General features: G+C 47.6%; 1 protein-coding gene across 5 annotated transcripts in view; it reads left to right on the top strand.

The window, feature by feature from the left end:
- The window catches only part of ADAMTS17 (ADAM metallopeptidase with thrombospondin type 1 motif 17), a 344,515-nt gene that overhangs the window by 231,073 nt on the left and 98,259 nt on the right, over positions 1 to 15,183 (top strand). For 3 of the 5 annotated variants that reach the window (XM_045448785.1, XM_045448786.1, XM_045448789.1), the window contains exons 15-16: positions 9,076 to 9,196; positions 13,943 to 14,011. In XM_045448785.1, the coding sequence (XP_045304741.1) occupies positions 9,076 to 9,196; positions 13,943 to 14,011 (190 nt within the window). The remainder of the gene's footprint in view (positions 1 to 9,075; positions 9,197 to 13,942; positions 14,012 to 15,183) is intronic. The other 2 variants (XM_045448788.1, XM_045448787.1) reach the window with 1 other exon arrangement.

The following is a 15,183-nucleotide window of genomic DNA, read 5'->3' as shown; positions in this document are numbered from 1 at the left end:
GCTTTTTCCTCTGTTCCCTTCAGCTATAAATTTTGCTATTTTAGGGTGGCAGAAGGAGTTCTGGGAAATTTTGAGAAGCACGGTGACGAGCTGGTAGGGAATGGAGGGGACAAGAGGCTCCCACATGGCATTTTGAGCAGATTCCACTAAGCTCCACAGAGCAGGCTGATTCAAACCAGAACACGAAACATGGAAATACCATTTTATTCTGCTTTTATGAGGACTGAGTGGAGTTTCATTTCAGTGAGTCACAAATTATTTCACATGCTGAAATGAAACTTAACAGCACTCATAAAAGTGGGAGCGAGCTGGGGAAAGAAACACAAACATTGTCTATTTTTCGGCAAGTCTGTATAAATCAGGACTCCCATCATCCGCAGTGCCTACTGTTGACCTGCAGAGACAAAGAAATCAAGTTCATACGTTTCAAATGTACAACTTCCCTCAGAGCTACTGACCTTCAGTCGATGAGTCAAAGTGAAGGGTAGATCTGAAGATAACCTGAGACCAGGTACACTTGGCTATTCTTTAAGGCCTCACCAGCTCACGTACACTCATAGGCATCCAATTAGGGTCCCACTTCTTTGAGATCCTTACTTGTATGCATATCCTGGGCTTGATAAACACCCAAAAGACTTTCAGGTCCCATAAACTTCCTCGGTGGAGGGACTGTGTCCAATTATCTGTGCTCCACCAGCCGCTGGCTTGGAGGAGAGCCTTTGATTACATACTGAAAAGAGAACAGCAGTGAGTGGATGCATGGGTAGATGGCTCCCCTGCTCTTAGGACTCTAGTGATTCTGGAATCTGGAGCCCATTTCAATGAACCATTTTCACTGTCCAGTGTTTCTTGGCCTCCCATTTTGTGTATAGTGGTCCATTAGGCAAATAGAATTACTTGTGGAATTTAGAAGAATTCTAAGACTCTGGCCTCAGAGTCCCCCTGTGTGAAGAAGGAGGTAACAAACATACAGGAAAACCTAACAAGTGTTTGTACTTACACCTGTATTTCAACAACACCTTCCTTGTTGCTGCTTCTCCCCATGTCACAACACTGCAGTTGACATCTCTGAAGTGTGTGACTTTTGGTGCCGAACCTTTACTGACAGCAGTGCCTAAAAAAGTCTGGAGTCATTCCCTGCACCCCCCTTTGTCTAATTAACTTCCCATTGCAACTTCTGGATTAAGCTGGCAGATGGAGCCTCATGTGGGACTCCGCTAAACCGATGGTAAACGCAGAATAGCACAAACCATGATGGTGAAAAGAAGCAGAGGCCCTTTGACAAAAGAAAGATACCACCTCTTTGTGGAGGGTGGAAGTGAATGGAAGTTTCGTTGAAGGAACAAAGCAGCCGAGGCCAGAAATGAAACGAGGAGAGTCACAATGGAAAAGAAAGCAGAATGCTCAAGGGAGTCTAGGACTTGAGAACAGAGTGTGGGAGTGAGGTGTGGGCTGAAAATTGAAAGAAGGCAAAGGGTCATACAACATGGCTGATCACGACTGGCCCTGCACTTGGAGCTTGATGGGCTGTTAGGTGATAAGCTCAATGCAAAGTATCAGGGGGCTCCTTTCCAAAGTCGTGTGATAAACTGTATAAGGACAACTGAGGCAGATGTGCGACCTCGGCACTTGAGCACACACTCACCCTCCTGAGTTTAGGGGTGAACTCCAGCTTTCCTCCCACCGGTCCCAAATAGAAGCCTGCCACATGACCCCTCCCACCCCCAAATATAGAGCCCTTTCAGTCTACCTTTCTGTACCTCATTCTCAGATACGAGTGGTCAACTGGAGATCAACAGCTATTTGAAGAAAACCAGCAGCAGGAACAAGAAAGACCAAGAAAAACAAACAGAGAAACTGACCCTGGCAGAAAATTGGGATAATCATAGAATTCTCCACAGCTAAATTATCAATCAAGCATGTGGACAAAATAATTACGAGACACAGAAGAACTTAGAAATTTTATTTTCCATGCATCCATTCTGAAGAAATTATGTGTAGTTTAATAAGACAAAGGTAAAGTGAAAAAAAAAAAAAAAAAAGCACAGTAAGAATTGGTGCAACTAACACAGAAGCCCAGGAAACACTGGGCTGGGGGCTGTGCCGCTGGCCTAAAAGCATTCAGTTAAAATTAAAACAAGAAGTCAGTGGCATCCCTCCAACAGAAGAGACTGAATGAAGCATAGTTGGAAGATAGCTATGAAGTTAAAGAGTGCAAGTGCTTCTATTCCTGGTCAAAAGAAAACAAAAAAACAAAGACCATCCAAACCTATATGAGAAAGTCCCAGTTCAAATAAGAGACAATAAACTTCACCACTGGGGAAGGGTTGCTGGCAGGTTCAGGGTACAGAAGAGAGAGACAGAGGTCCCATTCTGAAAATCAAAGTCTCCTGATCCCAGTTTGTCCAGGGCCCAGCTCGGTAAGAAGCCATCATTCTTGTGCATTTATTGAACACCTGTGATGTGCTTAATACCATGCTGGCTGCTGGGATCAGGTGTGGGGGACAAGAATACAAGAAGTCACAAGAAGTCTTAGAATTCTCCTAAATTCCACAAGTAATTCTATTTGCCTAATGGACCACCATACACAAAGGATTGTAAGACACCACCCTCCATGCGCTTACGGTCTGTCCCGAAGATGAGACTTAAGCAAAACCCTAACAACCAAAGGTGAAGTCATAATTGAGAGCCAGTGAGATTTGGTTTAGACATAGCAGAAAGTATGTAGGGTAGAACTGGGTTCATTCATTCATCAAATATTTATTGAGCACATTTCACATGCTAAGCACTAATGTGTGCTAGACGTTCAACGGTGAGCAGGACTGAGAGGGTCCCTGTCCCCATGCAATGTGCAGATGAGAAACACATAAACTCACAAACATGGTCTCTCCAAGGACTGGTCCATGTGAAGAAGAAAATGGTTTCATAGATTGAGAGGGGGATTGTAGCTGAGGAAGACTGAATGGCATGGTGGGTCTCTCCAGGGAGATGGCATTTATGGAAGATCCAGCCTCATGAAGACAGAACAGAATGATCCAGGCAGAAGGTGGCTCCAAGGCTGGTACGTTCCAGAAGCAGAGGAGATCTGGGTGGCAGGTGCTGGAGGAGTGGATGTGAGGGCAGAGGTGTCAGGGCCCACACCCTACAGGGCCTCAGGCCATGACAGGAATCTAGATTTCATTCTGTCGGGAGTGGAGGGATTGAAGCAGAGGTGTGAACCCACCTTGGTTATGGAGAATCAGCTGTGTGGGGCCTGAGTGGAACCCAGGAAACCAGGTAGGAGGTTAGGGTGAGTCATATAGCTGAGAGGCAATGGGACTGGGAGGAGATTGGGTTCAGTGTGCATTCAGAGGACGAGGGAGGAAAGCTGAGGTGATGAGCAGGTGTCATGGCATCATGGAGCATCTTGAATCCCTAAGTGTGGACGTACTCCACCATGGGTCTTCTCATCTCTTAGGTGAAGATCAATCTGGCAGCAGAGGGGAGGAAACAGGTACAATAGGTCATGTCCCGAACAGTGAGGGTCTAAACTGGCCTGTGACCATGAGCGTAGAGAAAAAGTAGACACTACAGTCTATTAGGGGACAAAGCCACCAAGTCAAAGAAGATGGAGAAATGGCCACTATATGTGGTGACCAGGAGGTTGTCTGTTGCTGGTGATCTTCTACCGAGCAGGGGCAGGATTCTGCGGGCAGAATCCAGGTTTCAGATCACCAAAGATGGATATTTCTCACGTCTGGGAGCAATGGCTGCACTGTCCATGGCTCATCCTGTCCCCTCCTCCAGCACAGCGTGCTGAGCCCTAAAGCCTTTCTAGGCTTTTTGTGTGTTTCACAGGGACTGCCTCTACCAAAAAAGAGCTTGTGCTTTCCCCACCAGTTCCCTATCATCTTGAGCCTTTGATTAATTATGCCCCCGGCAGTGTCCTCCCCTGGTGTCCTACATACCCCAGTTTGTTAGCAGAACAGGGCTCAGACCTGCAGATGCTGATCAGGAACTTTAAGACCTGCTCTGAAATCTCAGAAATCAGTAGCAGGAATGCCTAGTGTATGTGGAAAAGTAACTGCTAGGGATCGCTAGGAAAGCATAGGAAGATCCTAGAATTCATTGTTTGGAGTTTGTTTTGGTTTGGTCATCTTGCCCTCTTAGAACACCAGTCCTCATAAATACAATTGTTAAAACTCCTCTAACATTCAGAATTAATGAGTTGTATGCTTTGGTAACTTCCATTTTGAAAAAAAAAAAAAAAAAATCCCAGTCCCTCACAAAAATATTCTATGTCACTTGCACTAACTGTGGGGCAAAGGGAGAAAATGCCACTATTGGCAGGTTGGTTTGACTTCTCTTCTTTGCCTCTGTGATTTGCTGCTTCTTAGACATTGACATCCCTTGTGTGCCCTGCCTTCAAACACACTAGGTGCCTAAAATAATACCAAACAGCGGGCAGAACATACAAACCTGTCCTGACCCCGTGGGTGTCTCGAAGAATTAATACAAAGGGTGGCCATGTGTCCTTGTTTGCACATGATCTGAGAAGCCCACTGGGGCAGACAGTGACCCACTGCATGGGGGCGCTGCTTGATATTATGGGAGAACCCACCTGTGGATGACCCTCTGGACACTGGCTCTCTCTGCATGTTTCACGAAGAGGGACCAGGGGAAGGATGTGGTCCTGCCTATTTTCTCCTTCCCTATCTTCCTTTTTTGGAGAGGGCAGGGGTTCTGTGGAAGGACAATTACCTTTTGAGCCCTGCTGTGCTCAGATAAGGTACTAGCTGTCCCCCATCCCCTTAGGGGGAGGATGGTCTGTGTGCTGTCTCCATCTGTCCTGACAGCACCCACCTGTCACGAGGGTCCCAAGAAGTGAGCCAGAGGAGAGGTCATTTTTTTTAACCTCTGAGGTTGAGGTTGAGGTTAATATTCCAGTTTATAAAATGGGTAAACTGAGGCTCCTATCCAAATCTGTAATTATCCTCAGGATATGCATAGTGACCACAGCCTTGAGCATGACATTTGTGGAAGAGAAGCTTATGGCCTACCTGCCTGGGTAATTTAGCCCTAATCCAGAAGGCAGTTAGCCTACAATTTGAAATCATGTCTGAGTTACGTTTGCTCTTAGAGGTGAAGTTTTAGCAAAGGAGGCAGGTTTTTAAAATTGAAACAAGATGCTGGGTGGGGAAAGGGGAGAAAAGAGCAGAGCACTTTCCCCCTGTATCCAGCCATTGACAGTTTTACACATTAGGTGATGTGAATCCTACAAGCAAGGCTATCAAAGGCTCCAGATCTGAGTTTCTGTTTCCCTGGTGGAGAGGGGTAGAAGTGTAACCGCCCTGTGAGCGGAAGGACCAAACAGCATCCAGGTGATCCGTGAGGCCCTCAGTTGAGGGCATTTGGGGTTTTGTAACTAGACAGTGTGTCATGATGGAGCCTCCCATGGATCATTTACCTGCCCTGGGCACCACTGTAGGGGGGGATCTGCTTCCTGAGAGTATAGGGGAACCCGCCTCTGTTGTCCTTGTTGCTCTGCTAGCCTCCCCCACATGCCTCCAGGATACCTCAGCCCAGAACTGCTTCAGCTCAGGGGTGACAGAGGATAGAGGCAGCAGTAGTTACTTTCCCAGTGGGAACTCATGCCTCCGGTCTTTCAGTGGCACGGGGGGTATCAGTTAAGTAGACACTGCCTCCTCGGAACACAGAAAGCTCAGCGTCCGTGGCAGTGACCGTCTCCATGAGGGGCTCTATCTCAGGGCTCCAAACCTAGCCCAGTGGTCTCCCAATCTGACCTGGGCCCACAGCATTGCCTGAGAAGGCCCTGGGGATGGCAGATTCATGGGCCCCGCCCTAACAGTGGGTGACCCGCCCAGCCCTCCAGGTGATTCTGGCATGCTGGAGTTGGAAAACAGCTACCCCACGTGATCTTGTGGCTCTGGGCCTGGGAGATCTTTGGTCCACCCTAGAAACTGACCACTGCTGGTCAGACTGAGAGGAGTTGTTCCCTTTAGGTTCTCCAGAACATGCAGAGCAAGACTTTGTCTGAAAGGGCATACCATCTACATAGACTAATTTTAGCTCTCAAGAACAATTGTCCCAATCAAAAAAATAAGCAGGTGACCATGTTTCAGAAAGGATCCTCCATTGTCTCAGATCCAGATCTAAGCCCATGCGCTTTAGATGCTTTATTTGGACCCCTGAGAGGAACAGACACTGATGAGGATGGGCCGCACCGGCTTGCCTGGAAACATCCTAGACTCTCAGAAAAGAGGCAGGTGCTAGTTCCGTGCAGGCCAAGCATGCCCTAGCGGCCCCACAAACATCAGGCCTTGCTGGGCTCCCAACTAACTTGGACTTCTTCCCGGAAAAAAGGGAAATCAGTGCCAAACATTGTATCTACTTAAACTCTGGATCCCCTGAAGTCTAAATCAGTACTGGTCAGAGCTTCGCTGCTGCATTGTGTACATGTTCTTTTTGCCACGTTTCGGGAGCCGTGGCGAGAATATCAGGAGGAGTAGAAAATTGCTCCCTAACTTGCCTCTGCTTGTTTGGGGCCAACAGCGTCTCCTGCCAGGATTGGCCATGAGGGCACTTAGTGCTGGTCTGGCTGTGCAGGTGCTTTGCAAGTGCTCACTTAATCCACAGCCTTTTCTCCTTCTCATTTGTCTCTTTCCACCGACGTCCTTCTTTCAGGGGACTCTGGGAGAAGTGGTTTGCTCATCTAGGAAGGTGTGTGTTCTCCTAAGCACCCTTCCTCCCAGTGGGGTCTTTGCCCTGTTCCTCCCTGAAGCACCTCCCACGTCTGTCCTTCCAGCTTCCCAGTGAACTCCTGCTCTGGAAGATTGCCAACTGCACACTTTGCCTCCTTGTCCTGATCGCCTAGCCAGAGGGCACGTGGCCTTTTGAAATTCTGGCGCAGATGCTCTCCTCACTTTCCTTTTTCTCGCGTTCTTTTAGCTTCTTTATTCTACATTCTTGCAAACCCAGCAGGCTTTGGGAAGGGGCCCTACTGTCTCCAGAATGCCTCCCAGTGACCCTGGTCCTTGACTGAAGACAATCAGGGGAGATTCCCAGGCAGCCAGGGCTGGGAGGCAAGAGGTGAGGTACTGCTCCTGGCCCCACCAAACAACTTGCTGTGTGGGCTTTGATTAGTCAGGTGCCATCATTGTGGCTGGGGGAAAGGTGGTCTGGACAAAGTGGGATGCTAACTTAGAAAATCTAGAAGCTATTTAATCAGGAAACCCTAACAGAGGTACCAGACAGGGATGGCAAGCCAGCAGGAGTGTGGTTAAAAGATAACAGGAAGTCCACATCGTTAGAGTCTAGAGCTCAGAGCACCTGAGAGAGAGGGAAGCCACGTGTGGCGACAGGTCAGGATGACATGAAAGAAGCCAGCGTTTTGGGGGCCAGAAGCAAGCTGGAGCTTTAGAACACAAAGGAGCAGCACAGATTGACAGCACACGTGCAGCCAGGGCCCTCGCTGACCATGCTGGTTGAGCAAAATTTTGCATCGTGGCTGCCTTGGATTCTTAGCCCATATAATTTTGTATTGAGCAACTTTACAATAATCAGCCAGCAGTCCCGATCATGAATCTAGGCAGCTCCTGCAATGTTCTCCAGGCTCCGGGTCCACTGTGGCAGCCTGTCTTCCTCCAGGCTGTTCTTGGGTGCAGCCGGGTGTTGCAGATGGCGTATGGGTCTCCATGATCCCCAGGCCCACCCAGACCTGCCGGGCACAGGATCCCACAGTCTGTACCTTGACAGCCCTCCTAGAGAGGCAGATGCACATTCCCGTTGAAGACCCACTCCTATCACGAAGCAGGGGTCCTGATTAAGTTGGGGAGCCGGGAGGTGATGAACTGTTCAGCCAGCTCCACTCCACGCCCTGCTGGAGTGGGGTGCAAGGAGGGAAGCCCCTGGCCAGACTCACCCAAGCATCATGGGAAGGAGTGAAATCACCTTGGCCTGAGTTATCTGGCTGTTGACTTCCTTATGGCCTGAACTGTCAATCCCTAATGCAGGGCACGGGGCAGTGGAGAAACTCCGTTCTTGTTCTGGAAGTACTCACTTCAGGGGGGAAAGCGGAGTTTCAGCAATTTAGCCAACACATACTCCGTGTTCGCCAGAATATAAAGTTAGATGTGGTTTTTTGCGGAATATAAAATTCTCACACATTTTTTTTTTCTTTTTAAGGAAAAACAAGAGTTCACAGTCTTTTCCCAGTTTTCCCGCACTGACTTGGGCTGTGCCACCCAGAACCACTCTGGGTCAGGTTACTCTTCTCTGCCCTCACACATGCCTTTTTGAAAGTTTTGGGAGACATGGGTCTTCTTGGGCTCAGTCTCTACAGGGAAATGGGGGGTCTCATGTCTTCAGCCATGTCTCAAGGAGCTCTGGGCTTCCTGGCCTCAACAGAAAAGTTGGTGTCGTTTGTGTATACTGTTCTGTTGGCTGTTAGAACCCAGATACAGGTGCCCCACACAGCCCCAGGGAAACATGAATTCTGTGAAGTTGTGGCCACACCAGTGGGTGTGTGGGAGTCAGAGGCATGGCCTCTGCCTCAGGAGGTGCTAGAAAGGCCAGGCTTCAGGCCTCAGTCTGACTTCTGAGGCCTAAATATGTGCCTTCCTGGGTCCCCTCCTCTGTAACAAATAATAAAAAATATGTCTGGCAACCATGTGGGTATAAAAACAGATATAATACAAGCTGGATTCTATTCATTTTTTTCTCTTCTGATTTTGATTTTTGTTTTGCATTTATTTATTTTTGAGAGAGAGAGGGAGACACAGAATCCAGAGCAGGCTCTAGGCTCTAAGCTGTCAGCACAGAGCCCAATGCGGGGCTCGAACCCACAAACCATGAGATCATTACCTGAGCTGAAGTCAGATGCTTAACCGACTGAGCCACCCAGGCGCCCCTTCTCTTCTGATCTTGAAATAAAATATTTTCGTGGGCTCTGAGAGTCCGGCAGGCCCCAGGCACCATGCCTGCCAGGCCTGTTGGAGAAGTCAGCCCTGTAGAGATTCTCCTGGAAGATCCCTCTGAGTCTTAGACACAGAATAACCCGGCCCTTTGGTTGTTCAGAAAATCGGCTGTGATGGCATCATCGGGTCTGCGGCCAAGGAAGACCGGTGCGGGGTCTGCAGTGGTGACGGCAAGACCTGCCGCGTAGTGAAGGGCGACTTCAGCCACTCTCGGGGCACAGGTGAGTGCGAAGCCCGAGGGACAGGGGACCCTGGCCATGCGTGGGGGGTGGGGAGGGTGTGGGTGAGGGGGAGCCCCGAGGGTTACTGCCGCTGCAGTACAACCTGTAGGTGTTTATAGATTTTAATTCCTTTACCCAAAGCCAATGATCACACACCTTCTAGTTGATAATAGGTGACCTGGCCCTTCAGTTTTATGATTTCTGAAAGGCAAACAGAAAACATCTTAGCCAGATTATCTTTAGGTTCCTAGAAGCGAGCGGTTTCCCTATGGTGGCCAGTGGTGCTGCCCTGACCTGCCCAATGGGCTCCCCTGCGCTTTGCATCAGCCTGTCTTCCGATGTGACACTTGGCCAGGTCGTTTTTACCTATAGACGGAAGATTCTCTGAGTGTTCTGTCAGCTAAAGTAGGACTGCATTTACACACATCCCTAAAACACGCATGAAGCTGAATGTTCCGGGAAGTCTGAGCTGCCTCTCTGGCAACTGTGAATGCAGAAGAGAGGAGTCTCCTGTTTCCCAGATGTAGACCTCCCCCAACACTGTGCTTACAGAGGTCCCTCCAAGTTCAGCTGATGGGTCTTCGGAGGCTTTCTGCTAGAACTATCTTCGCAGCTGTGGGCTGCTTAGCCCAGAGGTGGGAGATGGTTTCTGATCGCCTGTCCTGGGGGACACTAGCTTATGATGTTCAGGGATGTGTCTGGGTTGACACATAACGAGGGGAGCATGAAGCAGGCAAGTCCTCTGGGGAGAGAGCTCTTCTCAAAGCCTTAGTGAGTGTCCGCTCGCCCAAGTGCGACATCACCAAGGTAGCTTGGTGGGCGGAGCTGAGCTGAAAAGTCTCCATTCGAATTTGAATGATTACTTTCCATAGAAGCTTTTCCCTTCAATTTTACCCCACAGGGGAACACAATCACAGGTAATCCTCTCTGTCCCACAGAACAGGCCTCTGGGAATGAGGCAGAGAGGAGAAGTCTGTGCGTGCTCCCCCTCTCCTCTATCTGGATAGAAGACCTGGTCTAGCGGAAACATTCCTTCTTGATACCTTGCAGAAAGGGCAACCTATTGCACAAGGATTTTGCAGGATCTGGTGAAAGCAAAACCAGAGGCAAATGTAAGCACAAAATTTAATTTTAAAATTATGCTTAGAAAGTGCATTTCAGGCCTGGTTTCTGGATTTTAAAGACAGATGCCCAGTCTACAAAATAGGACACTTGTGTGAGAATCTGTGCCTGCTGCGTGGCTCCTGAGGTCAACTGAGGAAAGTAGTGCTAGAGCAAGTCAGTTTGGGGGGAAAGTGCCCTCCGAAGCCACACTTTCTGGGACAGTAGTCACAGGCCACTTTAGGCTATTCAAATTTTAGTTATAGGGACGTCTGGGTGGCTTAGTCAGTTAAGCATCTGACTCTGGATTTCATCTCAGGTCATGATCTCACGGTTCATGAGTTTGAGCCCCACATGGGACTTTGCACTGACAGTGAGGAGCCTGCTTGGGGTTCTCTGTCTCCCTCTGTGTCCCTGCCCCACTCAAGCACACACGTGTGTGCACTCTCTCTTAAATCAATGTTTAAATTTTTTTTTAATTATAATTAAAATTAAACAAACTTAAAAGTTCAGCCCTCGGTCCTACTAGCTACATTTCAAGTGTTCCATTGCCACACGTGGCTAGTGGCTCCTGTGCCAGACAGCACAGAGAGAGAACATTTCCATCATCGCAGAAAGTTCTCGAACAACACTGCTCTGGAATGTTGGTGATTTCTATTTGTTTTGACATGTCTAATGGCACTTTCTCTGTTTGGATCCCCAGCTCCAATCTGCCATGAGACTCTGACCTTGCCTACTTAGCAACAAAACCTCTGCAAGTTTTAGTACTGATTTTTTAAAAAGTGGGGGAGAGATTAGAACCTTTTATTTAAATTGGGGCACCTGGGTGGCTCAGTTGGTTGAATGTTCTACTTTGACTCAGGTCATAATCTCATGGTTTGTGAGTTTGAGCCCCATGTTGGGCTCTATGCTGACAGCTCAGAGTCTGGAACCTGCTTCGGATTCTGTGTCTCCCTCTCTCTCTGCACCCTCCGTGGGTGCTCTGTCTCTCTGTCTCTCTGTCTCTCTCTCTCTCAAAAATAAATAAACATTAAAAAAAAAAGAACCTTTTATTTAAATCAAATGTTGTTCAGTAAACTGAACTAACTGTAGTTGCTCCCTTATGTGGAAGGCAAGTTGAACACATTTGTGCCCGCTCCTGCCCCCGGGGCAATTCACTAGAACACTAAGGGTGGTTCTGTCACACACCTTTGAAAATCTCCACTGGAGGCAACATCGCAGCTCATTTCCAAGAGAACCCCAATGGGGGTAAAAAGTGTTCTCTGTTTTTTCCTGGAGTCTAATCTGCTTGTTGACCTTTGATCTCATCGTGAGTAGATGCATTCTTCCAGTCACAGTAACTTTCTTTTTTTCTTGCCTCCCCTTTCTTCATCCTACCTGTTCACAGGAGGAATGTGGGCAGGAATGTGTAGGCTTCCTCCCAGGGAGGTCAGGATTCTGGGGCTCTGGCAGCCAGTCCCCTGTGGAGGGACAGAGAACCATTGGAAGCCTCCTGGGGGTAGCTGCCCCCACCCAGGCCTGTGGTTAATGTGCTTCCTTCCAGCTTCTGGTGCACAAAAGCCTTAGCAAAGCTTCAGAGAAAGATAAGCACCCATAGCTTCACCCACCTGGAAAAGTTCTGTCCTGAGCAGTTGCCAGATGTCACATCTTTGTTTTAAAGTCTAAAGTTGTAGGGGCGCCTGGGTGGCACAGTCGGTTAAGCGTCCGACTTCAGCCAGGTCACGATCTCGCGGTCCGTGAGTTCGAGCCCCGCGTCGGGCTCTGGGCTGATGGCTCAGAGCCTGGAGCCTGTTTCCGATTCTGTGTCTCCCTCTCTCTCTGCCCCTCCCCCGTTCATGCTCTGTCTCTCTCTGTCCCAAAAATAAATAAACGTTGAAAAAAAAAAATTAAAAAAAAAAAATTAAAGTCTAAAGTTGTTTTTCCCAAGTGTTCACCGTCTGTGAGCAGAAGCTTATATCATTGTGGATTCTGCTTACAGAAGATGTGCATGAAATGCTCACTCACACATACATGAATTGCTATTTCACATAGTTTCATCAACCCTGTAATCGTGGTCTGACATTCTGGAATGCACATATACAGAGATACTGACAAAGGGTCACCAATAGTCCATTTACCCAGCAAACATTTATTCAACACTACTACATTTTAATTTTTTTAATGTTTATTTTTGAGAGAGAGAGAGAGAGCGAGAGCATGAGCAGGGGAGGGGCAGAGAGAATGGGAGACCCAGAATTCAAAGCAGGCTCCAGGCTCCGAGCTGTCAGCATAGAGCCTGACACGGGGTTTGAAATCACGAACCGTGAGATTATGACCTGAGCCGAAGTTTGGACGCTTAGCCGACTGAGCCACCCAGGTGCCCCAGTGCTACTATACTTTGAGCGTGAGTTGTACAGAAATAAAAGCTAGAGGTTCCCCAAGTCGGTCACAGTTGAGGGAGGGAACCCCCAGGCAAGCAGCTTGAGTGTGAGGCCAAAGCATCTCAGTGGGGGGTGCTGCGGGGCCTCAAATTCTCCTGGGCCACCTGGCCCAGGCCTGCTGAAAGATGAGGGTGGTCCCCAAGCCCTAAAAGGCCAGTAGAAATTAACTGACAGTGGGGGGTGGAGGAAGGGCATTTCAGGCTGAAGGAAAAACCCAATTTAGGACTGGTATAAAGCCCCAGGTCATGTAACATCTGGGTGACTCCAAGTGCGGCTGGATGGATTCAGTAATCCTGTCAGTTTTGATAGGAAGGTAACTTTCATCTTAGCCCAGCTCCTAAAGATTGGGAAAAGGAGGAATGTCTTATCACCCTTAAGGGTAAATATCAAAAAGAAATACCATACCAGAAAGATAACAAGTAATCAAATGCAGGATTTTTGCCCAATTATCTGAAGTCCTGACCCTTGCCTGAACCCTTCTGGGTTTTTTCACCTAAGTGCTTGAACTGAGAATCCAGAGCAGACCCACACAGGGACCGTGTCCACATCCCCCAGGGTATCCCCCTCTTGGGTCCTTGAGAGGTCAGTGTTGGCTGTTTATTACACCCCCTGGCCTATTGACTCCTGACTTTGAAGCACCGAGGCCCTCAGCAACTCGGCTATAGGAGGGATCTGCTCGAATTGGCTGTCGGATTACTTCCTGGATGGATGGAGGGCTTGCACATTCTCAAGCCTTTGGTTGAGTTCAAACAGTGGAGTTTTTTTATTTAGAAATTTGGAAGTTCTTGGTGTGCTGCCTTCACCTCCTTCACTAAATTGTCATTGTGACATTTGTATCTTTCTCCTGTACTCCTCCTCAGTGCTACAAAAATGACTAGTACCCACGGAAGTCCCCACCAAGAACCACTCTATGGGTTCCGAATTGCATTACACTTGCTCTCAAAGAGAACCTCCTTAAACGATGAATTTTTAAAAGAGAAGGTGATGTCATCTATCCCTTTTGAGTGCGGATGGATCCTCAAGTCACATATTTATTTATTCAGTAATTACCTTTAGAACCTCTGTCACGTGCCAAGTCTCTCGGTGTGGGGTATGCAGGTTCTGTGGAGAAATTTACCCTCTATGATAACAAATAATGAGCCTTCTCTCCACCATGATTAAGAACGCCAGTCTCAGTTCTGGAAATGCGCATGTAAACCAAGTACAATATACTTCTTTTCCTCAGTCAAGAATAATCCTTGTACGAAGGTGTCCACGTGTGTGATGGCAAAGGCTGTTCCCAAGTGTTTCTCATGTAAGATGTTTATATATTATGTGCAGTACCAGTGGTTACATGTGTGGTGTGGGATTCTTTCCTCGCTTACATGCCTGAATATTTTCTGAGCACAGTCGACGGGAATGAGTCATGCATGAAGCCACGGATAAACACAAAGGCCATTAATCACTTACGTATAATTGATGTGTAGGACTGATTGCGAAAAAGAAAAACTGTAGAGTGAAACCAATTTTAAAGCTATAAAAGGTAAAGGGTTATGAGATTGGAGACCAGAAACATGCATTAGTGTGCCATGGATACGTCTTCATTCTCAGCCACACCTGACACTTTGGCAGAAAATGCGAAGACATGCCAGAGAATTTGCTGAAGGTGGCACTTTCTTCCATAGCGAAGTCTCCATACCACAGGGTTGGATTTCCCAAAGGGCAGGGGATAACATCCTCCTGGTCTTCATACTAGAGATAAGGTCATGGCCTTGCTTTGGCCCACCTACACTGACCTCACGTTCTGGGAACTGAACAAGGGTATTAGTCTGGCCCCCCGGGCTTCCCAAACGATGAGGTCTTTCCAATTAGACCCAGAACAGCCCTTAGGGATAAACATAAAGATAGAGGTATTCTCATAAACAACTTTTGTAAAAAGGGAAAACTATAAACTTACACAAAAGCCTAAGTATTTTATAAGAAAACTACAAAAAAAAAAAAAATTGAACTTTGGTTTCTTTTACATGTTTGATACAATCTTGTGAAAGAGCTCCAGGCCACATAGCCAGAGTTTTACCTGCATTCCATCATGGTACCTTGCCAGTTCAATGGTTTTCTTTCAAAGACAGTTAATGTTACTAAAAACACAGAAAGTGATCATCTAAAAGCAAGGCTACTTGGGGAATTCAGACAAAAATTATTTTGCAGGGGAACGTGTTCATAGCCTGGTGATATTAACTCCTCAGAAGATTTAAGATCGGTTTCAAGTCAACATCACACTGATGTTCCTTCTAACTACTCGTTCTTACAGCAAAAATTACCTGTCCTCCCAGGAGGATGGCAAAGACATTGAATTTTATCCACGGCTTCCTCATGAACCCAAATCACATCCCTCTAACTGGATTTCTCCTACTTGATTGCAGAGACTAGAATGAAAAATTATTCCAAAGATAAAGTCCTGCTACGCTACCTCAAATGTGACTTTAT

This window comes from Leopardus geoffroyi, chromosome B3 (genome assembly GCF_018350155.1).
Source record: "Leopardus geoffroyi isolate Oge1 chromosome B3, O.geoffroyi_Oge1_pat1.0, whole genome shotgun sequence".
NCBI classification, from domain to species: Eukaryota; Metazoa; Chordata; class Mammalia; order Carnivora; family Felidae; genus Leopardus; species Leopardus geoffroyi.
This window is presented reverse-complemented; position numbering and strand designations above follow the sequence as displayed.